Source organism: Microtus pennsylvanicus, chromosome 7 (genome assembly GCF_037038515.1).
Source record: "Microtus pennsylvanicus isolate mMicPen1 chromosome 7, mMicPen1.hap1, whole genome shotgun sequence".
Lineage (NCBI taxonomy): Eukaryota > Metazoa > Chordata > Mammalia > Rodentia > Cricetidae > Microtus > Microtus pennsylvanicus.
Window position 1 is genome coordinate 8,945,522 of NC_134585.1, and position 23,141 is coordinate 8,968,662.

Below are 23,141 nucleotides of genomic sequence, written 5' to 3' on the forward strand. Positions count from 1 at the left end.
ATCTTGCCTAGTAGTCTAAGCTAGCTAGGCAGAGCCCCGGGGGTCACCTGTTTCCTCCTTGGCACTGGTATTGGAAGCATGAGCCATAACATCTGGCTTTTAACATGGCTTGAACTCAAGTCATACCACAAAGCAAGCCTTTTACTGATGGAGCTATCCTCCAGTCCCATGTGTTTCTTAAAGCCAGCGTCTTTCAGGTAGATTTCCTGCGTCATAAGCTACCCACAGAAGGTCTACACAGGCATGGCGTATCATGGAAGCCAGCTTCATCCCTCATCCCTTCAACGGCCACTGTCCTCCTCTCTCTGTCCTGCAAAGCCACCCGTCTGCTGCCATCCACACACATTTGCCCTCCCGGACTTGTCACACACGTTAGACCTAATGTGGCGTGCAGTCAACCTGGTGTGGCTTTGTCACCCAGTGTCACATTTCCAGGGATCTGTGTGTGTGTGTGTGTGTAGGGGGCTGCAACAGTTATCAGTGCTTTATTCTATTTTATTGCTAAATTGTATCTCTCTGCATGGACAGAGGCACATTTTAGTGATTCTTAAGCTGTGACCTCTTGCGTTCTTCCTGGGTTTCGGCAACTCAGACTGCTGTTGCTGTGAACTTACGTCTGTGCTTTGGTGCGGGTGTGTTTAACTCTGAGACATGCCAAGCTGCTCCCGTAGAGGCCATGCATTCCAGTTTCTCCACGCTCACCTCACACTCGTTACTGTCCATTGGGGGTCAGTGGTGTGTCCTCGTGGCTCTGATGGGCACTTCTGTTGTGGCTTCTGCTGAGCATATTTTCATGTACTTACTGGACCATTTGTACATCTTCTTGGGAGAAATGTCCATTTCTATCTTTTGCTCATTTCCCCCTTCCATTATAATTTTTATTGTTGAGCTTTTAAGACCTTCGTCACAGGGCCAGTTTGCAATATTTTCTCTTATCACAGAGGTTGTCTTTTTATTTTATTTGTGGAAAGACATTTTCTTTGAAGCATAGAATTTTAATGAGGTGCAGCTTGATTTTTTTTAAACCCGTTTATGCCTCTGTGTCACAGTGGAGGAAACATTGCTGAGCCCACGGCTCGAAAGGTTTATTTATGTGTGTGCTTTTTTTTATGAGGGTTTATGGCTTTCGATCTTTCTTTCGGTCTCTGACTCATTTGCAGAAATTAGCCTTCAGCCTCGCCCCATCAGCGCTACTGTCTTCTTTCCCTAGACAGCCACAAATCTGCTTCATCTATACACATCTGTGTGTGAGATAGTAATTTTAAAACAAGAATGGCCCTATTTTATATATGTTGGTATTTTGTCTGCATGCCTGTTTGTGTACTATGCATCTGCTTAGTGTCTAGAAAGGCCAGAAGACGGCATCAGATTCCCTGGAGCTGGAGTTAGAGCCACCATATGGGTACTGGTAACTGAATGCAGGTCCTCTGGAAGAGTAATCTGTGCTCTTAACCTTGGAGCCATCTCTTCAGACCCACTGTGCTCGGCAAGGGCCATTCTTTCTCAGGTGGCTGTCTATTGTCCCAGAAACATCAATTGACAAGTGTTTCTCCCTGAGCCTGGCTCCCTGTGTCCGTCACCTGATCCTTAATTAAAGCATTCATCTTAGGTCACCCACCTTTTTCTGCTGTTGTGTGCATCTGGCCTTGCCCAGCCCCTCCCAGCCATGGCTACTGTAACTTGTAGTAAATTTGATATCGGGTAAGGTGGGTCCTCCAGCCTTGCTCTTCTTTTCCAAATTGCTTTGGACTCCTTGGGTCTACATGAATTTTGGGGTTTTGGGCTAGAAACAGGTTGTTTCTCTGACTGTTTAAACCACTGGCTTACCTTAGCCATCCTTCAGTTTCTAGTGCACAGGTCTGGAGCTGTTAAGCTCATTCTGGGGTATGTTCTCCTTTTTGTGTTATTGTTATTTTTTCTTTTAGTCCTATTATTTTCTTGATTTATTTTTAACTATGTGTATGTATATGTCTCTAAGGGTATGTTCACATGATAGTGGTGCCCACAGAGGCGAGAAGTGTCTGATCCCCCGGAACTGGAGTTATAATAGTTGAGAGTCGCCCGAAGTGGGTTCTGGGGACTGAACTTGGGTCCTTGGAAGAGCAGTTCTGTGCTCTTACCTGCTGAGCCCCCTTCTAGCCCCACTTATATATTTTAAGATCTTTTCCTGGTAATTGAATTTCTCAGAATCAAGACCCATCCACTCATGTCTGTAGCCATGAAAAGTGCCTTCGGGGAGGGCTGGCTGGATTCTGGAGTGCAGGCTGCCAACCTGGGCAACAGTTCTGGCTCCAGACTCCCATAAGCAGCCACTTCCTGCTTGAGGATACCAAGTACAGACAGACCTCTTGTCAGCCTTTAGACCCTAGCCGGATACCCAGTCCCTGACCCTTGGGATGTCTGAGCCTATGGGGACTCTCAGTGCCCCAATGGCCAGGGTCCCTGGCAGCCAGTTCCTGGAGACTGACTTCCTGTTTTCTGGTTGCCCCGCCCACTCCCCACAGGTGTGAACTTCAGCATGGACCAGTGCAGCCCCAACGGCACAGACCCCTACAAGCCCAAGTGTCCCGAGAGTGACTGGACAGGGCAAACACCTGCTTTCCCCGAGTGGCTGACGGTCACCCTGCTCTGCCTCTATCTGCTCTTTGCCAACATCCTGCTGCTCAACCTGCTCATCGCCATGTTCAAGTGAGTGTAGGAGTCCGTGCAGGGAAAGGCTGTCCTGGGCTGGTGTGTGCACAGGCAGGCGAGTGTGTGTAGAGCCAGCGTGGCATCCTGTCTGTGTCACTGCTCCCAGGGGTCCAGTAGCCCCTGTCCGCTGACTTTGGGGTCATAAAACCCACTCCTATTCCAATTGGAAACAGGTCAGCCATGAAAGGCCCAGCTTGCCCACCGTGAAACCCTTGAGCCTTGGGCCCTCCTGTCTCTACAGACAGGTTCCTGGTGGCCGTGACCTTTGGCGTCTCTCCAGTGTGGTGTGAACCATGTACTCTTTTTCTCACCAGCTGACTTCAGGGGATACCCCTTCTGTTTTAGAGTATCCTAAACACTGAGAGCTACATGTGCTAGCTAGATCTGAGGTCAGGGCAGGAGGTGTGGGTAGGGGATGGGGTGGACTCTGTCTCTCAGGCCGCAAAAGCTATCATAAAGTGGCATGGGTCATTTCCCCGGCTCCTGGGCTTCTCTGTGATTCTTGGGTACCTGAGACAGCGTCCTCTACTGCTTCAAATCTAGACAGACAAGCTCCTCAGTGCTGTCCCCTCACAGACACCGCCTTTGTTTATTCATGAGTACAAATCTAAAATCCCTGTGATTTCCTGCCCTTGCCCTTGCCCCGAAGCTGGCTGCCACTTGGCGTTTGGCTTCCTTCCTGCTCACCTGCTTCTGCTGTACTTGGCCCTGGAATGTTGTTTCCCACAAACATTCTGATCCATATACCCCTGCCTCCTGGGGCCTGGAGAGATGGCTCAGAGGTTAAGAGCACTGGCTGCTCTTCCAGAGGTCATGAGTTCAGTTCCCAGCAACCGTATGGTGGCTCACAACACCCCTGCTTCCCACCAGCTACACATTCCAGGAAGTGCAGGAACACACAGACCAGATCTGGAAGTTCCAGCGCCATGACCTGATTGAGGAGTACCATGGCCGGCCCCCGGCCCCTCCCCCCTTCATTCTCCTCAGCCACCTGCAGCTCCTGATCAAGAGGATTGTCCTGAAGATCCCTGCCAAGAGGCACAAGCAGCTCAGTGAGTCCCTCCACCCCCCCCCGACACCGTGCAGTCCCACCATCCTGGGTGCAGGTATAGGGGTTCCTTCCAGAGTCCTGGACCACGGGTAGATACACGGATGTCTCATGCTGCTGGGTTTTTCCCGCACCTGGTATGGACTAGTAGCTCCCTGGATCTGGATATGGGGTGATGGATCCTTTCCAGGGAGCCCTTGCTCACCCTATCCTGCCTACAGAGAACAAACTGGAGAAGAACGAGGAGGCGGCTCTCCTGTCCTGGGAGCTCTACCTGAAGGAGAACTATCTACAGAACCAGCAGTACCAGCACAAACAGCGGCCAGAACAGAAGATCCATGACATCAGTGAGAAGTACGGAGGTGGGGATCCCCGGGGAATGCATTAAAGTCATGTCCCGCAGCTCCAAAGCCACACCGAGTGCAGTCCCATGGGGGAGGAGGACTCATGCTCAACTTGTGCGAGAGAAAACCAGATGTCATTGTGTCTAGACAGGCAAACAGGGCACCTGGTTGTGATGATGATGGCAGATGATGAAGGTGATGGTGATAACAACGGTATTGATGGGTCGTGGTGATAATGGTGATGAGGCTGATGTGGCGTGATGGCAACATGGCACTGATGTTAGGGCTGGAGGTGGTGCCGATGATAGCGATGATGTTGGTGATGGTGATGATCATGGCTGAGATGATGGGGACTCTAGTGATGATGCTGGAAATGAGAGTGCTAGAGAGAACGGTGTTGGGAGTGACGGTGCTGCTCCCGATGGTGCTGGTAGTTTATGGTGACGATGATGGCAACATCAACAAACCTCAGTGAACTAGCTGATGATCAAAGCCCCTTGTACCTAGTATGACAAAGATTTCCCATTTGCTTGAGTTTGGGTACAAGGACATCAAGCTAGTCCTGGAGACGCCCTCTACTTCGAGCAGTTGTCTACTCAGTGTCCTTGCACTGAAGGGTCCTTCCTGCTCCCACACCCCCCTCTGCAGGCTGGCTGGCTGGCAGCTTTATTGGTGTGTTAGCTGATAGGCTCACCACAGAGTGCACTCACAAAACTATCTCAGGTTCATTTGTGGTTTATTGGTGGTTTTGTAGATAAACTTGTTGGTTTGGTAACTGTATCTATTGATTGCTTGCTAATGTACTGTTATCTTTTGGTAACTGTGATAAAATGCCTTGACTTATAGAAGAGTTTATTTTGGCTTCCGGGTCCAGAGGGTTAGAGTCCATAATAGGAGCAACAGCATGGCAGCCTGGTGACAGGCATTTAGCAGGAGCAGGAAGCTGAGAGCTCACACCCTGGATTGGAAACCCAAAACTGAGAGAGCAAATCTCAGAACCCACCAGCAACACACTTCCTCCAGCAAGAAAAACCCAAACCTTCCCAAACAGGGCCGTCAACTGGGCACCAGGTGTTGAGATGCCCAAGACTTAGATGGGAGGGCGTTTCTCATTCAAACCTCCACACTGGGCTGTGGTAGTATCCAGCTGTCCCTCTGTGAGCTGCCTGAGAGCAGGCACAGAATCTTACAGGGTCCCCACAGTAACTGACCCCCAGAAAAACCCCAGAGCCACACAGAAACTCACTGAATGCTGTGTGGTCCTCGAGCTATGGTGTTGGCCTGGCTAGCCTGCGGCCATCTGGACTGTGTTCTTTGACATCACATTCTCATTGTCTATTTAAGGGCAGGTGCCAGGGTCCATGCAGCCCCTTAACTCCTGCTATTACCTGCTCATCAAGAATGGTTGTATGGTGCCATTTCATTTTGAATAATGTCTGTGCCCAATGCCCAGATATTGGGGTGTATGGTTCACAGGGAGATCCTGAAATGGGGCCCATGTCTGGATGCTCCATTACCAGGATGGTCTTGAAGTGGGATCAGTAGCGTTAACATGAGGGTTCTGACGGCACAGCGTCAAGGGCTTGCTGTGGACTGAACACGTGATCTGCTTCCCTACCCTAGCCTTTCTTACAAAGAAGTGTTGGTTATTCCATCTTTGCCACTGAGGAGCCAAAGACGCAGAAAAGGGACGGAAGTAGACTAGTCCAGTGTTCACTGCTGGAGAGCAAGCAGTATAGCCTGGACTTGGGGGTTTGTCCTGGTGATTTCACTGCCTGCTCTTCCAAAGGTCCGGAGTGCAATTCCCAGCAACCACATGGTGGCTCACAACCATCTGTAATGAGATCTGGTGCCTTCTTGAGGAAGAGACCTGGTCAGTCATCCTCATCAACTTAGACCATGAAACCCAATATGGACAAGTTCAACAGAACCGCCATATATGGGCTGCCCATGCATGCTTCAGCATTGCCAGGGCAGAAATTTTATTTTTGTTCCTGGTGATTTTCCGGTCTTCTGCTTCAGGGAACTAGGCTAGCTCTGAAGAAGTCAGTCACACAAACCAAGCCCACTCAGCCCTCACCCCAGATTTCCTTCTTGAAGGAGGCTCAGAATGGATCCGAAGTCCAGTTTCCAGCCTGGAGCCTGGAGGAACTGGGCTTCTCCACTTATTTCCTCAGGTTGAAAAGGATTATTAAAATAGCAAATTTCCAAGATGGTCCTGACAGACATTCTGGGGAAATACTATCTAGCATGCTAAGATGTAAGAATCTCTGGCCTGTTACCTAGAAGCCTTTAACAAAACTCTATGCACTCGGTCAGGGAGTGCTGTGAAACAGATGAGGGGGAGATGATGAGTAACCTCTCAAACCCAGTGAGGATCCAGCCACCCACAGCAAATATCTGAGGCCCAGGGGGTGCCCTGGTGTGGTCCCAGCTCCTCACCCACAGAGTATGGCTGGAGTTTGGGGAGTTTCTGACAGTCTAGATGGTTCCCATGGGTCACTGGGACTGAACCGTGGGGTTCCAAACACGCTATAAGTGTCACTATGACCTGTTTGTTCTCAAGGTTGTCTGTAACAAAAGGCAGGGGCACCAGAGTGTCTTCTGGGGACTGAAGCAATGCAGAGTGTACGGAAGTAGACGCCAGCATGCTCAGTGCCGTCCTTAGCTTCCCTTCCTCGGATGGCCGTTTAAAGTGGGCCACATCCCTAGAAACATGTTCAGATATTACGGTGTGGCTCACTTTATCACACAAGGATATCGCTGGCAGTTGGCACCGCAGGTTAGAGGAAATAAAGGGATCCCTGGGCAGAGCCACTTGGAGCTCAGCAGGCAGGCCTTGACTTGATGGTAGCTTTAACTGTAAACACAGCTGGCCACTGTAGGAAATGGGGGGGGGGTTCTGGTGCAAACCAAACACTCCCCAAAAGTCCCAGTGCCTCACCTGCACCAGCCCAGCTGTCGCCACAATCTTTGCCATTCAAGATAGCTTTCAAAGCTCGTGGCCCAGCACCAGGTGGCAAATCTAGACAAGTGAGCTACTGTGAATGCAGTCACCTCTCCCAGCAGACACTCTGATGGCCACGTGAGCCTGGGTTGCCCTTCTTCTGGGGCAGCTTTATTTTATGATAGAGATGCTGTAGATACTTCAAATTCTAAGAAATAGTATTAACGTGAGAGCCAGTGACATGCTATGCCTGGGCTGTTGGGTTTGCTGGGGCTGTCTGCAATTGGGGTATCATGTTTCCTATAATTGTCAGGGTCCCTAAAGCCTGTCTATTTGTCCTGTATCAGAGTGGACACCATGGTGGGTCTGCTGGACATGGACCGTGTGAAGAGGTCAGGTTCCATGGAGCAGAGGCTGGTCTCCCTGGAGGAACAGGTAGGTTGAGTTGGGGCCTGGTGGGACATTTTGTGGTGTGGTAACACTGATACCAATAACTTTGGGGAAGAATAATGGAGGTCTGGAGCGGGGAGAGGGAGAAAGAGGAGAAATAGATACAGAGAAAGGGGGGGGAGAGGAAGAAGGAAAGGGAGAGAGAGGGAAAGAGATATAGAGTCAGAGACAGGGACAGAGAAAAAGGAGAGGAGGGGGGGGAGAGAGAGAGAGAGAGAGAGAGAGAGAGAGAGAGAGAGAGAGAGAGAGAGAGAATTTTCCATTGGAGGGAACCCCTTTTTTTCTCTAGAAAATTATAGCCAAGCTTTTTTCCAATGAGCTTCCCCCGGGTTTGAACAGTGAGGTCCCCACATCAGTACACACCCCTGGCAGTCCCAGGACCCTTATCTATTTGAGGCCACTTCTTAGACATGTCTTGAGACTATGTCTTAACTTTGCCTCTGAGGCTGCATGGCCCAACAGGGTGCCTGGGTCACTTGGGGAGTGAGGCCAGTCCTCCATGTCATAAACCACATGCAATGTGGGCCACAGGTGCCAACTTAGTCTTTCTTGGGGCATGCCATCCAGGTAGCTCAGACGGCCAGAGCTTTGCACTGGATCGTGACAACCCTGAAGGACAGTGGCTTGGGCTCGGAGGCCGGTGTGCTGACCCTGGGTGAGTAGATGGTCTCTCAATAGCTTTCTTTATTGATCTGTATGGTTTGGAGTCTGAGAGATGGCTTGGCAGGAAAGGCTGTTAGAGGGGTTTTGGATGTAGCTACCTCAATGCCTTGTAGGGCCAGCTCTCACCTCTGCCTATGAGCTGAGCAGGTCTCTCCTGGCTTGAGCAGTTACTGGACTCCTGGGGACAGCATATTTTGCCCCCTTGACCTCCTTTTACACGTCTTGCTATTGGAAGCAGGGAGCAGTTCTAGGGGACCGAGATGATCATGTTCGTCAAGGCATAGAAAGCAAAGCCCGTTTCCTTAGATGTGCAGTAAGGAAATGGAAACAAATGGTCTTCCTTAGGTGTGGCTGCCTCGTAGGGAGCAAACTTGCCCCGATTAATTGGACAGGCCCTGCCACTCACTGCTGAGACATTTAAGGGTGGTTTCAGTAGAAGGCTAGGTTGTCCTTCTGTGGCTGAGAACCCTGGGCTGGCACATGGGGTCTTGGAGCTGGCATTCAAACACATGTCTGTGTCTAGCATCCCAAAGGGCTTTCGATGAACCGGACGCGGAACTGAGTATCAGGAGGAAAGCAGAGGAGCCAGGAGATGGCTACCACGTGAACGCCCGGCACCTCCTCTACCCCAATGCCCGCATCATGCGCTTCCCTGTGCCCAACGAGAAGGTGCCCTGGGAGGTGAGTGTAACTCTCTTATGTGAATTAACACAGGAGGGGCTTGACTCTGGAGGAGGAGAGGTCCGTGTTCATAGTGGCCTCTACCCACTAGAGCCTTTCTGGGTCATCTGTGCATTAGATGAGGAAACTAAGCAAGGCATGAGAGGTTAAATCACATGAGCCATACAGCCAACGTGTGGAAGAGCCTGGTGCCGTACCCTGGCCTTACAGAGCCGTGGCCCAGGGCTGCTCCTGTAGCTCCTCACGTCCCAGCTGTGCTGGGCCTCTCATCCCATCCACGCCTTCTTGTTCTTGATTGAGCAACTACTACCACCTTTTTGAGCGTGGGGCAAAAAGAGAAACCCATACACAGAGATAACAGCACTGGGGAGTTCACCTGCTTGCCATTGCAACCCCCAAGGTTTCTCTCAGTTCTGGAACATTCTAGCCTAAAGCTCCCTTCTTGCTTTCTCTGCTGTATGGGGTTTTTATTTTTTCCTCTAGGGACCCGTGCAGTCCTGGTCCCACCCCTGGAAGGTTTTAGATCATCCATCGCAGTGCTCGCTGCAATGGGCTGATCCCATTGGAGTGCTCACTTGGAATCCTTCCTTAGCTTTCCAATGCGGGGAGATGCCCATACACACTTGGGGAGGGCATTTGGTCCTGATTGGGTAGTGGCCTTGGCTGTAGCTGTTCTTGGACCAATTGTAGCACCCAGGCCTCACTTGCCTGGGAAAGGAACAAAACCCCGAGGAACCTACTTGCTTTGTTGCAGGCGGAGTTTCTGATCTACGACCCCCCATTTTACACAGCTGAGAAGAAGGACGTGGCCCTCACAGACCCTGTGGGAGAGTGAGTGGCCCCTCCTCCAGAGCAACCCTAGAATTTACCTGGAGCAGGCCCAGGCAGGCTCTGCCTCATCTGCCCCAGGGACCCCAGGACAGCCCTTTCTGTCCTGGGCACAACTCATCCTGACAATGGACATGACTTGTGGCCAGAGGTCCCTTTCACAGGAAAGGCCTGTGGCCACTGAATTTGAGCCACCCATAGAGGCCGGGTCCCTGTCCCTCTGCTCTGCCATATCCTTGCTCCTATTGGGACATGTCCTCTTCCTTTCCCCCAGCACGGCAGAGCCCCTGTCTAAGATCAGCTACAACGTCGTGGATGGACCAATGGACCGTCGCAGCTTCCATGGAGCCTATGTGGTCCAGTACGGGCTGCCCTTGTGAGTATGCCCAACCTTAGCTGGCATTCGTAAGCTGGCCTTTGGGGTGAATTCATCTCTGAGCAAGCTGGCATTTCTTTCTGGTAAAAGCCAACAAGAGAAAAGGAGACTTAACTTGTATCATTGAGAAGGCTCCTGGATCTACCCTAGCTGGGTCTCAGGTATGTGGGTCTTTTGGTACCTGGGAACTTTGTCTCATGCTTGATAAAGTGGGAATCACAGACAAGCATAAGGAAAGCACTCTGCTGCCAGGTGCATGGCTGGTAGGCCCACATTAGGGATGGGAACCGTGCCCAGCATCTGTGATGGGCCCTTTATGTGAAGACGGCAAGAGACCCATAAACACCACTATGCTTGCAGATGTAGGATGTGGCCAGCAGGGGGCGCAGTGGAGCAGAGGATGCTGTGGGGCCTGAGGGAAGGAGGAGGCAGGCTGGTTTTAGAGAATGAACAGACTGGGCTGTTGTCTCTGGAGCCTGAGGTGGGAGCAGCAGGGGAGAGGTAGCATGAAATAGGCCAGGGCTCTAGCCTGGGTGTCCTCATGATGGGGCCATGATGGATGGGGGAAGAGTGCTTAGGAAGGAAGGAATGTCAGTTGTGGGATGAGTGACCGACAGCAAGGGAGAAGGTACATCCCTGTTGTCACAACAGCTGTGTAGAAACAGGTGAGCAGGAGGGACCTGATAGGGCTCAGGGTGGTCCTGTGTTTGTGTACAGGTAGAGCAGAGGCGTTGGGTGTCACTTGTTAACTTACTCTTTGAGGCATGGTCTCTCAGTGAGACCAGAGCTCACCAGTTGGTTGGACTGACTGGTCAGTGATCCTCCTGTCTCTGTGAGCACACCATGTTCCACACTGACCTTTTTTTACATGAATTTTGAGGATTTGAACTTAGGTCCTCAAGCTTGCATGGCTAACACTTTGCCTACTGAGTCATCTCCCAGCCCCAATAATTTTTATATAATAGCATACTTACATAGTTAGGACTCGAACTGCTTTTTAAATTATATTTCCCTGGACATAGTTTCCATCTGTGAACTCATTGGCTACATCTGTTTTATGTTGCCCCTAATAGAAAACCGGAGACTAAGTAGGTTATGAAAAAGAAAGGTTGATTTTTTGGCTCACAGTTCTGGCCCAGTGTCAAGGGCTCGCATCCAAGGATGCATCCTTGCTGATGGAGGCTGAGGAGGTGCAGGATGTCACACAGCTAGGACCGTCTGTGAGAGCAGTCACTTCCTGAAGGCCCCACCTGCCCCCAGTGCCCCATGCATCTAACGATAGGATGGATCTGATGTGAGCTTTGGTGGAGACAAGCGCAGATCATAAGGAAGCGTTAGCCTCTTTTCTTCTCCACAGTAGTGTTTGAAGCGAGTGTTTCTCACTGAGCCACACAGCTGAAGTGGGGGGTGAGGTGGGAAAGGCCCATCCAAGGTGGAGGAGGTGCTGGGCCCGTCAGCTTTCCATCATTACAAAACCCCTAGGACAGCCATCTGAGAAACAAAGAACTGTCACGGTGGGCTCATCTGGAAGCTTTTAGTTCAGACTCAAGGTGGCTCTGGTGGCCCTGTGTGGGTGTAACCCCACCATGGCAGGATGTGTGGAGAGAGCTACCTACCTTATGGCTGGGAAGCAAAAGAGAGGGAAAGGAAGCTGGGGCTCCTTTGCCACCTTAAAGGACACCCCAGTGACCTAAAGCCTTCCACCAGGCCTCACCTTCAAAGGGCTCCACCTTCCAAGAGCTCCATGCCAGTACCAACCCACTGGGTGGTGTGGGAACACCAGGACCTCAGCTGAGCAGTTAAGAGATAGGGAAGGGAAGGAGGGCGTCAGGGAGCACTGGGAGCTGTGGAAGGAAGAAGAGCCCATCTCCAGGACGGCTCCTGACAAGTGGCAAATGTGGAGTGGTGGGCTGAGAGGGTCCTATGTGGTGGTGGCTGCACCTGTCCTGTGGTGGCACAGGGGTGTGTCTCCCCATTTTGTGTTGAAGTCACGAGACCCACCAATTCTTAGACCTGATTTGGAATGGAGTCTGGTGGAATGAGAGGAGGAGAGAGGGGTCCTAGCTCTATGAGAGGCCCCTGCACTGCCTGCAATTAGCACTCTGTGCTCCCGGGGTACAGTGAGTCCGTGTATCCACAGCCTGGTCCCCATCAGCCACTGGACATAGGCCTCTGAGTTTTTAACCCTAGCTGTGGAGGAGGGCTGGCCATGGTGGTCGCACACTGATCAGAAGCCTTGACTTTACCCTCTGGAGATCTCAGCAGGGCCAGGACAGGTGGGCAGGAGCTGGCACACCATCCCTGCTGTGCCCATTGTGACTCGGCCCCACCTGCCCATGTCCCTACCCAGTTTTCCTCCTAACACTGTCCTAATCTTACTATCAAGTATAGTGGCTAAGTTAATCCTTTCTAACCTAGGAACCCCATGGGCCGTACTGGGTTGCGTGGACGTGGGAGCCTTAGCTGGTTTGGACCCAACCACACCCTGCAGCCGGTGGTTACTCGGTGAGCCCTGTGTCTGACATCTATGCCTTGGTTCCAAAGATACCCCGACCCCATGTGTTCTGAGGGTCTAGAGAATGGTCTTGGTGCTTGATACTCAGTGGAAGCCTGTGGAAAAACAGACACATACCCTGCACCCAATCGTCTTTGAGAAAGCTCAGGCTACCCTTTCCCTCCTGGAAGCTGCATACGTTTCTTAAGGTACCCCCTTAGTCCTACTAGAGGGCTGATCAAAACTGTCTCAAGCCTCTACTAAAGAGAAAGTTATAGAAATGACAGAACCCACCCACGATGCACCCCTGTCCACACTCTTACACAGCTTTGCCCCCACACCCACGGGTGCCACCCTTAAGCCTTTTAACAGTATATTTCCAACCCTGGGTCCCCCTACCTTCTGGGCAGGTGCTGTCTGGCTGCACTTGGGGAATCTCCTGGGGGTCCTAGCCTATGTTTCACTGAAGCCCAGCAAGGCACTAGGCTCTCAGGGACAGAGAGCTGTGGCCTTAAGGAAAGACTTTCCCCCTGTGGCTTCTGTTTCTACTCTGCCTTGGGATTAGGTGCTTAGGGAAGAAGATGGGGAAGGGGGCAACAGAGGGGAGAGAAGAATGGGGGTGGAGGTGGGAGTAGTGGCTGTGGGGGATGCTGCCTCCAGGCCCAGCCAGTCCCTGCCAGCTGCTCTGCACAAGGGCGCCCATTGCCCTGCAGGTGTAAGTGGGTCCCCCATGTAGGTGGAAGAGGAACCAGGGTGGAGCCATCTGCCGGAAGAGTGTCAGGAAGATGCTGGAGGTGCTGGTGATGAAGCTGCCTCACTCCGAGCACTGGGCCTTGCCTGGGGTAAGCCAGGCACCTCATCTGTCCATCACACTCCCTGCATGTATACTAGCCACCCGCAGTCACTGGCAGGGACAGTCCCAGCCTCCCATCGCCCTGGATGGGCTGATATGGTACCGTGCTTCTTGAGAGCTCCCTCCCTGGCTTCCCCACAGGCTCACATCCAGCCCAGGCTTCCTGGGGTGGCAGAGCTCAGTACTGGGACAGCTTAGTACTGGCTTAGATGTGGATTGCTCTCCCTCTCTAGATTCTGAGTTGAGCCCTAAAGGCAGAAGGGTGCTATTTAAGGATTAATGGTGGGGTGTTGCACGGGCCTTTGACACAGGAACTAATACTGGCTGTAGGACTGAAGGTGAGAGACCCTTTGGTAATGACAGAATTGGGGTGCAGAGGTCCAGGCCATTCATACCAGTGTGACTCCATTTTTTTCCCAGATCAGCTTGTCCTGCTCCCAACATGTCTAGGTCCAGCTTATAGCAGGGGTCAGAGAGCCCTGTCCTGTCAGGAGAACCAAGTCTAGCCTGGCCCTGGCTGTGGTACACAGCATCTGTGATGCAGTCCATTTGTCAATGCACCTCCTCTGTCCCTGTTCCCTGGGTCTGTGGTATTTTCCAACTCAACTGCTGTCCTGCCCTTAAGACACCTGTCTATCCCATGGCTCAGAGGTTGCCTTGGTAGAACATGTCCCTGTAGTGACTTGGAACAGTGATGTCAACCAGGGTCTTCGAGCTAGAGGGTGAATTACAGGACCAGGGCAGCATCTGGGCTTTCTGGGCGCTGAGAGCCTAGCAACAGGGACCAGGCAGAGGGGACTGAGGACAGGCAGGCAAACGATTTGGATATGATACCTGCCCGGCTCTGGTGCTGGGAAGTGGTGGGAGGGCTCAATTGCCTTCATGGAGTCACAGTGGCTGTCCCTGCCCTCTTTAGCCCCACGCTCCTGCTCAGGCTGTGGATTGATGACGCGGATGGTGGGTCTGGGCAGTGTCACACAGCCAGAGAGCCGATTCTAGACTGACAGATACTGCTGCCTTCAGCTTTTCAGGGGGCTGGCTGGCTGCCTACACCGGGCAGGTGGCCAGAAGAGATGGGTTCCTGGGTTGCCCGGGATCCATCTTGCATGCCTTGTTCACTGGCCTTCACCTCTTCTCTGCTCAGGGTTCTCGGGAGCCAGGGGAGATGCTGCCACGGAAGCTGAAACGGGCCCTCCGGCAAGAGTTCTGGGTGTCCTTTGAGACCTTGCTGGTGCAAGGTACAGAGGTAGGGTCCACTTCCTGTGCATGGATTCCTGTGTGTTGAGCTCCTGTGCTGAGCCCCTGCATGTCAATCAACGCCATCCTGGATCCTTAGGCAGGGCTCGGATGCTTACTTCTTTATAGGATCCTCCACCCGCCCCCCTGCAGCCAGACTCTCTGTACACAGATATGCACGTTCCTGATGGATGTGGGCCATGAGCAGCCTATGACCTGCTTTTTCTCAGCAGCTGAGATGCTGTATTTAAGTCCAGATTTGTAAATTCACCTCCCTGTTTGTGGGGAGCAACGTATTCCTGCATATACTGTGATCGATCTCAGCAGCCCTCTGGGGGTGGTTCAGCTGTTCTGTGTCTTAGAGAGAAACAACGGTGGTGGCTAGTGAAGCCCTCTGTTTCCTAGAAGCCACACAATTTTGAATGGTGTCATCGGCACAGTGCACGGGACACCACTGCCTTTTCTCTTACAATTTAAGTCTTAAGTTCTTCTCTTAGCAGAGTAAAATTCATATAACGTGAATCTGGAGGGACTCCATGGATAAACAGGGACACACCCAGCAACAGGGCCAGAATGCTTGCATCTCACCCTCTTTGAGAAAGCCTGGGCTATCCCCCTTCCCACAGGGGCTGCTTAAGTTTCCTGGGCTCACCGGGCGATGGTGGCGCACGCCTTTAATCCCAGCACTAGGGAGGCAGAGGCAGGCGGATCTCTGTGAGTTCGAGACCAGCCTGGTCTACAAGAGCTAGTTCCAGGACAGGCTCCAAAGCCACAGAGAAACCCTGTCTCGAAAAACCAAAAAAAAAAAAAAAAAAAAAAGTTTCCTGGGCTCTCTCCTTAGCCCCACCAGGGGGCTGACAGAGACTTAGTCTAGAATGAACAATTCCCTCACACTGATAAACTCCTAACACTCTGTGGCCACCATCCCTATCTAGGCCAAGCATGTCTCATCACCCCAAAGAAGCGTCCGTGCCCTGGGGTGGCCATCTGCCTTTATCTCTAGGATTGCTGGTCTGAACTCTCGTTTTGAGGGGGATGTGTGGCAGTGACCTCCGCTGGGTTCTCAAACAGGATCCTTGAGATGAGGACTCTGATCCCCAGTACAGGCACTTAGGTCCTATGCTTGACTTGTGCCAGAGCCCATTTGTGGGGTCAGGAGGCTGTGGGGCTTGAGACTGGCCAGGGAGAAAGCATGTAGTAGGCAGCCTCAAGCAGGGGGGCAGGTCAGGGGATTGAACAGCCAGCCATGTCAGACCCTGGCCCAGGAGGCCCTCCCTGTGGATCTGAGCTCTTCCACCATGGCCTGGGAGTCAGGACCCCATAACTGGATCAGATAGCTCACCCCTGTACTGGCCCCCAGGTGTATAAAGGGTATGTGGATGACCCAAGGAACACAGACAATGCCTGGATTGAGACGGTGGCTGTCAGCATCCATTTCCAGGGTCAGAACGATGTGGAGCTGAAGAGGCTGGAAGAGGTATGAGCCTGGCCTCCACATGGTGGAATGTTCTGGACACATCTCTGGGTCCTCCTGGTAGCGGTCTACCTGGGGTCTTGACAGAGCTGCCCATGGGTGGGGAGGCTGAGGCAGGTGCTCAGTCTGGAGGGACCAAAGGGGCACCAGGGAGAGGTCAGAGAGCCACTGTAGGGGCCTGGACTACTGGATTGTGCTACAGGTGGTGAGGAGATATATGTTATTTTTCTGCGTATTAGTTACATTGCTGTGACCAAATACTTGAGAGACAGCAGCGTCAGGAAGGGTCTATCTTGACCCTTGACTTGCGGTTGTCATGGCTGGGAAGTCTTGGCAGCAGGAACATGAAGCAGGTGGCCACGCTGCACCTGCAGCCAGGAGAATGCTGGTGCTCAGCTCAACTTCCCCTCCTTATGTGTCCCAGGACCCCCTCTCAGGGAATGGTCCACACTCAAAGGGGACCTTCCTTTCTTAGTAATCCAATACACCCTCTCATAGACTTCCCTGGGGATTTGTTTCCAAGGTGATTCCAGATCCCATCAAGTTGACCGTCAGTATTAACCACCATAAAGAGGACTTGGGGATCGTGTTCAGAGAGAGGCTGGCATGGCCTTCTCCACTGTGGTCCCTCAGTTGTCCCCTGGCACTGAGAGCCATTCCTCCCTCCTGCTGATCTGGAACCAGGGTGGGGAAGTCCCACTCTGTGAAACCCAGGTTGTCCTGGCAGGACAAAGGCCTCTGAGTAAGGCCACATCTCCTTAACTCACTTTGGTCTACTGGTCCCAACAGGGCCACCAGCTTAGGCACCCAGAACAGGCGATCTCACGCCATACAGTGAGCTGGCTATGGGCGGGAGGCAATCTTGTAGGCTGCCTTGGTCCCTGCAGCCTAAGGATTCAGGTTGCTGGGTGGACATAGGCTGTTTGTCCTTGCAGAACCTGCACACCCACGATCCAAAGGCATCAAGCTGCGGCCTGCAGACAGCTACTGAATGGCAGGTGGTGGACAGGCGCATCCCCGTGTACGCAAACCACAAGACCATCCTCCAAAAGGTGGCCTCGCTGTTTGGAGCTCACTTCTGACTGTGGGTTCTGGTGGAAGCTTCAGGGGCAGGAGTGGCTATCCACCAATGCCCCCAACACTTGGACTGCTTTATCTTGGTCTGACTGGCAGGTTAGGGTACTGGGTTGGGGTGGTAGGTTGTGGTGCTGGGTTGAGTGACCACGGGGATCTTAACAGGTCCCTAGAAGTGGTGTCCTGAAAGTCACCTCTGCTATAAGACAGCATGAAGACAGAAGTACATTTAGTGGCTCCTGGTGCCCATGTCCTCAGGTGCCATGCCTTGACTTGGGCTTTATGGGGCCCTGTCCAGCAAGATGCTGCCACTACCCATAATCCTGACTGGAAGTACTACCTCTGGGGCAGGCACTATCCCCTGGAGAGACCTTGGCCCTCATTGTGGGAGCCTTCTGTCTCAGGCAGAAGGTAGATAGAGGCTGAGCCTCCTTCAGGAAAAGACACTAACCTCATGACTCCTGGCCAGTGCTGGGTCACAGGCATTGGGGGAGGCAGTGAGGACTTTGAGCTGGATGACTGCCATCCCTGGACTTCAGAAGTGCTCTTCTGGAAGCGCTCAAACAGAGCACCCCCTAGCTCCAGCTGACTACAGAAGGTACTAGAAGATGACAAGACATCGTGTCATGGCCTCTAGAGGAATGTACTGTTGGGAATGCTAAGCTTTCTCTGACAGATGGCCAGAGACTCAGGGATTGGTACTGGCTATGAGATCAACTCTACAGCCAGGGTAGGGGTGGGCAATGTTGGGGTTTAATGGGATGGGACAATAAAAAACTGGGTATGATCAATCTATCTAAAAAGTAGTCTTGGGAGAGTTCAGGACTCAACTTGCACCACCATGAACAGAAGAAAGCTTGCGAGCTCTGGGGTGGCCAGGGCCTGCTCCAGTGGACCTGGGGGCACATCCTGAGCTGCTCTGAGCCAGTGGAGGCAGCCTGGTTCCCAGGAATGAAGCCTGGATGCCCAAAGGGATGTGATCTGATTGAGGGTCTCTGGGAAGTGACAGGTAGCCCAGCAAGGGTTGCTGTGTGACTCCCTGGAAGCTGGGAGGACACTGTCCTAGGAGGTTGTCCTTTTGCCAGGTCAGGCATCAAAGCAAAAAGCCAGGAATTCTAGAGGATTCAGGAAGCCCTCGAGATCCAGGAATCCTAAGAGATCTAGGAATTCTGGGAGAAACAAGGATTCCAGTGGTACAGCAGGCTCTGTACAGCAGGCTCTGTACAGTTGAGAAAGACTATCTTAAAGACAATTGGCTCTGCTCTGGCTGGCTTCGTCACTCCTTGGCCACCCTGTGTCCTAGAACTGAGTCACCACATGTGCTGATAGTACAATGGGAAAGCCATGGGCGTGGGCGAGCATATCGGAGCAAAACAAGCCAATCACACATCCATCAGCTGAGAGACGCAGGCCATTTTTTCCTTCAAGAGTACCTCCACAATGACAACACCTCCCCTCCCATTGAGTCCCACTTCCTGAAGGTCCAAGCACCTTCCAGCAGTACCATGTTAGGGACCAAGCCTTCAACATTCAAGTTGTGAACCCAAATACCTAGGACCAAGAAGGCAGGAGATGAGGAAACCCAGGAGATGAGAAAGCAAAGATGCATTGAGAGATTGCATGGAGCCCTTCTCTCTCCCAGCTGTCCTTTAAAACAAGGCAGCAATGCCAGGAGACACAGACCAAACAGCTGTAGACTAGCTGAAATGCTGACTCAGTTTCTCTGGATTCCCCATAGCCATCTTTGTCTTTGGGTCCCATCACACTGAGATAGGTGTCACCGACTTCTTAGCTTCCCCTACCTGCAGCAGTGACTCAGACTTTGGCTGTCTGTAGTGATCTTTTCACTGTCGAGCATCCTGTCGTTCTGGACAGTGTATTCGGTTTGAGTGTGTCTGCTGTCTGCGTGAGGGGACTCACTGGGTAGGACATCACCAGAGCAGGGCTGTACCCTTCTCGAAGGGTAGCTACTGTCTTTCTGATCACTAAAGACATGCACCCAGTGTGATGACTAATCATTGTAAACTTGACTGGAGTTAGAATCATCTAGAAGATGGGAGAACACCTCTAGACAATCCTATGAGAGTATTTCTAGAGGAGTTTAACTGAGGCAGGAGGACCCAACCTAGGGTATAGGTTGAATAAAAGAGGAAAATGGAAAAAGGCAGCTGAATGCCACCATTCAACCATTTTGCTTCCTAGTCCTCTAAGATGGGAGTAAGCAAGTCTTGAACAAATCCTGCCTTCTGGGCTATGGATGGACGCCTGCTGTCATACCTTCCCCACCAGGAGGACAGCCTCAAACTGTTAACCAGAATAAATCCTCCTATCAGTCACTTGTCACATTGCTTTCCAATGAGAAGAACAGCCAGCACACTCGGCCACATAGACGGCGCTTTCTCCACTGTAGAGTTATCAGTTTTCCCTTTGGAGTTGATTGGTTTTGAGAGGTGCATCAACACCGTGGGACCCTGAAGGAAGTGGCTTGAAATAGAAAACCCTGCTATGTGAAGAGGAAGACAGAAGGGGTCATCCTACCCTAACTTGACCAAAAGGAAGCAGGCATGGCTGTATTAACAGCATACAAGGGGGGTTTCCAGGAACACACAGCCAATTCACAGTGATAATAGGGTCAGTTAGTCAAGAATACACATGGTCAGAACATAAGGGTTCAAAATGAGCAAAACAGACGCCAGTGGGGCTGGGGAGATGGCTCAGTTGGTAACACGCTTGCGGTACAAGCATGAGAAACTGGGTTTAGATCCCCAGCACCCATGTGAAAAGAGCACAGCAGCTTGTACCCGTAACTCAGTGCTGGGAAGACGGAGATGGGGGGCTTGCTGGGGCTTGCTGGCCAGCTGGACTAGCCAAACTGGTGAGCACTGGATTAAGTGAGAGACATTGTCTCAAAAACTAAGGTGGAGACTGAGGAATACACTCAACATCAATTTCCGGTCTACACTTGTGTACACACACACACACACACACACACACACACACACACGAAAAGCTGACTAATTTACAATTTTTTTTTTGATTTTTGAGACAAGGTTTCTCTAGTTTTTGGCGCCTGTCCTGGAACTAGCTCTTGTAGACCAGGCTGGCCTTGAACTCACAGAGATCCTCCTGCCTCTGCCTCCAAGTGCTGAGATTAAAGGCATACGCCACCACCACCCGGCTAATTTACAATTTTTTAAAATTTATTTCTTAACATTTTGTTTTAGCTGGGAAGTGGTACACACCTTTAATACCAGCACTAGGGAAGTAGAGGCCGGCAGATCTTTGAGTTCAAGGCTAGCTTGCTCTACTGAGCAAGTTCCAGGATAGCCAGGAAGAGAAACCCTGTCTTGAAAAAAATCAACCAAACCAAACAAAACCATTTTATTTATTATTGTGCTATGGGTGTGTGCATGCGTGTATGTGTACCACAGCACACATGGAGGCCAGAGGATGACTTTGTAGAGTCAGTTCTCTCTACTTTGGGGGGAGGATTCTGGGAACTGAACTCAGGTCATGAGGCTTCAGTAGGTGCCTTCGCCAACTGGGCCATCATGATGACCCTAATCTCCAATTGCATCATGATTACATCACTATGACCCTAATCTCCAATTACATCATGATGACCCTAATCTACGATTACATCATGACGACCCTAATCTATAATTACAACTAGGGAATCAATTCCGGCACTTCAGTAACTTTCAGAGCAAGCAGGTGAGTTGGTAATTCCAGAAACTTCTCTGTAATATAGCCAGCAGTTTCCATCCCACAGACACAGAACACACCTCAGACTGCACGCAAGCCATCTCCAGATTCTGGACCATAAATGGGTCTCAGTAAAATTAAGAGGACCTGAAACATAGACTATATCTTCTGACAATGGATCTAATTAAATTAGTAATGATAGAAAGATTGCTGGAAATTTTCCAAACATCTGGAATTTGAATGACATACTGTTAAACTCATGGATCAAATAACAAATAAAGAGGCTGATGAGATGGCTCGGAGGGAAAAGCATGCTTGCTGCCAAGCCTGAGGACCCAGGTGTGATCCCTAGGACCTCACGGTGGAAAGAGAGACCCTGCTTCTCTAAGCTGTCCTCTGACCTCCACACACTTGGGTGGCATTCGCCTGATTATACAAACACAAAATAAATATTCATTTAAAAAAGTAGAATGAAAGGTTATAGAGTATTTAAAACTTGATGATAATAAAAAATATTCCAGGTTCTGGGAAGCAACTGGAACAGGATGAGATGGGGGCGCCTCTGCTGGAAAGGGAAGCAGAGTCTGGGAGCTCGGCCTCTAGTTGAAGAAACTAGAAAGGGAAGAGGCGGCTAAACACATGTGAGCAAAGGCCAGAAGAAAGTTCAGAGCGCGAATCAACAGTGGAGAAGCCACTTAAACCAAAAATTGCTCCAAGTTGATCAACCAGTACGTGTGTGTCCTAAATTATCAGAGAGAAAGTGCAGGGCCTGGAGAAGTCAGCCATGAGAGCAGTGCCAATCCCGCGCATTTCATGGACACTGGAAGGGCTATAGGACCGAGAAAAGGTTAAAGGTATTATGAACTCATTTATGCGACAGCTCGAATGAGATGGAAACTTCCTCGAGGGATAGAAAACATCAGGCTAAGGGGAAAAACTCGGCACTTGTAAATGTGCTAAATAATTCTACTGCATACAAAGACGATGACATCATGAGTAAGGATGCTTTATCCTCAAACAGAGGCCACTTTAACACTTGAAGATCAATTGCTATAATCCCATGTTACCAGACTTGTGAAAACAAACTCCAACATCCACTTCTGCTTAAAAAGATATTCTCAGAAAACTAGAGAAAGGACTGTTCTCTCTACATGCAAAAAGAAAGAAAAATGGGTGTCCTATTTCATGTCTCACACTGCGCACCCAGATCAGCTCCAAGCCCAGACTCACATGCAAATCTGGACACCTGTAAACTTTATCTCAGGCAAAGACATATTACATATAACACCCAAAATCATAATCCTCCAAAGAAAGAAAATCGCTAAGTTAGACTCCCTCAAAATTAAAAACCAGCTGTGGGAAAAACTGTCAAGAGAATGGAGAGACAGTCGGCATAGACTGAGGAACAGCGTTTATAAACCGTGCGTCTGAGACGGGGGTTTCCAAAGAACTCTCACAACTCAAAAGGAAGGAAAACAAACAGCTAGAAGAAGAGCCATGGAGCAGGCAGGAAACAGCAGAGCACAGACCCACGCCACAGGTCAAGCCGCCACTCCACACCCAGAGTGTCTCTGATGACAGCTACCGGCCCATCAGGGGCCATTGGCCGTGTGTCTGTGTTGTCAGTGGGGTGTGACATGGAACCAGAAGTCAAACACTGCTCATATTCATCAAGACTGCTGCACCCTGCTTCCATTGCCCTTCCGTTACAGTCCCAGATCAAAATCCAGCTGAACAGGTGAGCAGACACAGAAACCCGCACACTGGACCTAGGAACCGCCCCGAGAGTCACTCAGCGTGGTGAGCCTCGAAATAAGGAGAACCTATGTGATAGGAGGCCATTTATAGACGTGGGAAACGCTTACTCTACGGCCCAAGGAAAGCAGGTGACAAGGGGAGACTGGGGTCCTCCTGAGGCCGGTAGTGATAGGGTGGGAGCTGAGGATCAGGTCCCAGGTCGGCGTCCCTGTCCACCTTCCTAGGGTGCCACCACTTTGGATCTGGGATTTGGGGTGAGAGACATCAATCAGGTGGTGAGGACGCTCAGGACTGGGCTTGGCCACGTGACACGCCTCGGACACTCCCCTTACCAATGCCCTAGAAAATCGACAGCTAAACCCTCCCTTGCCATCTCAGGCCCCGCCCAGACTCCGCCCCCGTCAGGTCAGTTCAAATACCAGGCCCCGCCCCTCATACAGAACTCTGCCCACAACCTTGCGCACCCTTCCTCAGTCTCCGCTCTTTATGTTCTGGTCCCATCTTCTATCATTTTTTATG

General features: G+C 51.2%; 1 protein-coding gene and 2 non-coding genes across 14 annotated transcripts in view; all 3 read left to right on the top strand.

Moving 5' to 3' along the window:
- Trpm2 (transient receptor potential cation channel subfamily M member 2) overlaps nt 1–17,962 on the top strand; it is a 53,729-nt gene extending 35,767 nt beyond the window's left edge. For 11 of the 12 annotated variants that reach the window (XM_075979827.1, XM_075979831.1, XM_075979829.1 and 8 more), the window contains 13 exons: nt 2,505–2,688; nt 3,562–3,743; nt 3,961–4,093; nt 7,378–7,465; nt 8,048–8,135; nt 8,667–8,824; nt 9,579–9,655; nt 9,927–10,028; nt 12,447–12,533; nt 13,259–13,364; nt 14,520–14,621; nt 15,972–16,088; nt 17,021–17,962. In XM_075979827.1, the coding sequence (XP_075835942.1) occupies nt 2,505–2,688; nt 3,562–3,743; nt 3,961–4,093; nt 7,378–7,465; nt 8,048–8,135; nt 8,667–8,824; nt 9,579–9,655; nt 9,927–10,028; nt 12,447–12,533; nt 13,259–13,364; nt 14,520–14,621; nt 15,972–16,088; nt 17,021–17,167 (1,571 nt within the window). In that variant the 3' untranslated portion in view covers nt 17,168–17,962. Of the gene's footprint in view, nt 1–2,504; nt 2,689–3,561; nt 3,744–3,960; nt 4,102–7,377; nt 7,466–8,047; nt 8,136–8,666; nt 8,825–9,578; nt 9,656–9,926; nt 10,029–12,446; nt 12,534–13,258; nt 13,365–14,519; nt 14,622–15,971; nt 16,089–17,020 lie in introns of those variants that run through there. The other variant, XM_075979833.1, reaches the window with a different exon arrangement.
- LOC142855181 (Z6 small nucleolar RNA) lies at nt 13,318–13,376 on the top strand. Its single transcript, XR_012911444.1, has one exon. It is a non-coding gene; the product is annotated as a Z6 small nucleolar RNA (small nucleolar RNA).
- LOC142855182 (Z6 small nucleolar RNA) lies at nt 14,488–14,563 on the top strand. Its single transcript, XR_012911445.1, has one exon. It is a non-coding gene; the product is annotated as a Z6 small nucleolar RNA (small nucleolar RNA).
- Nucleotides 17,963–23,141: the final 5,179 nt, after the last annotated feature.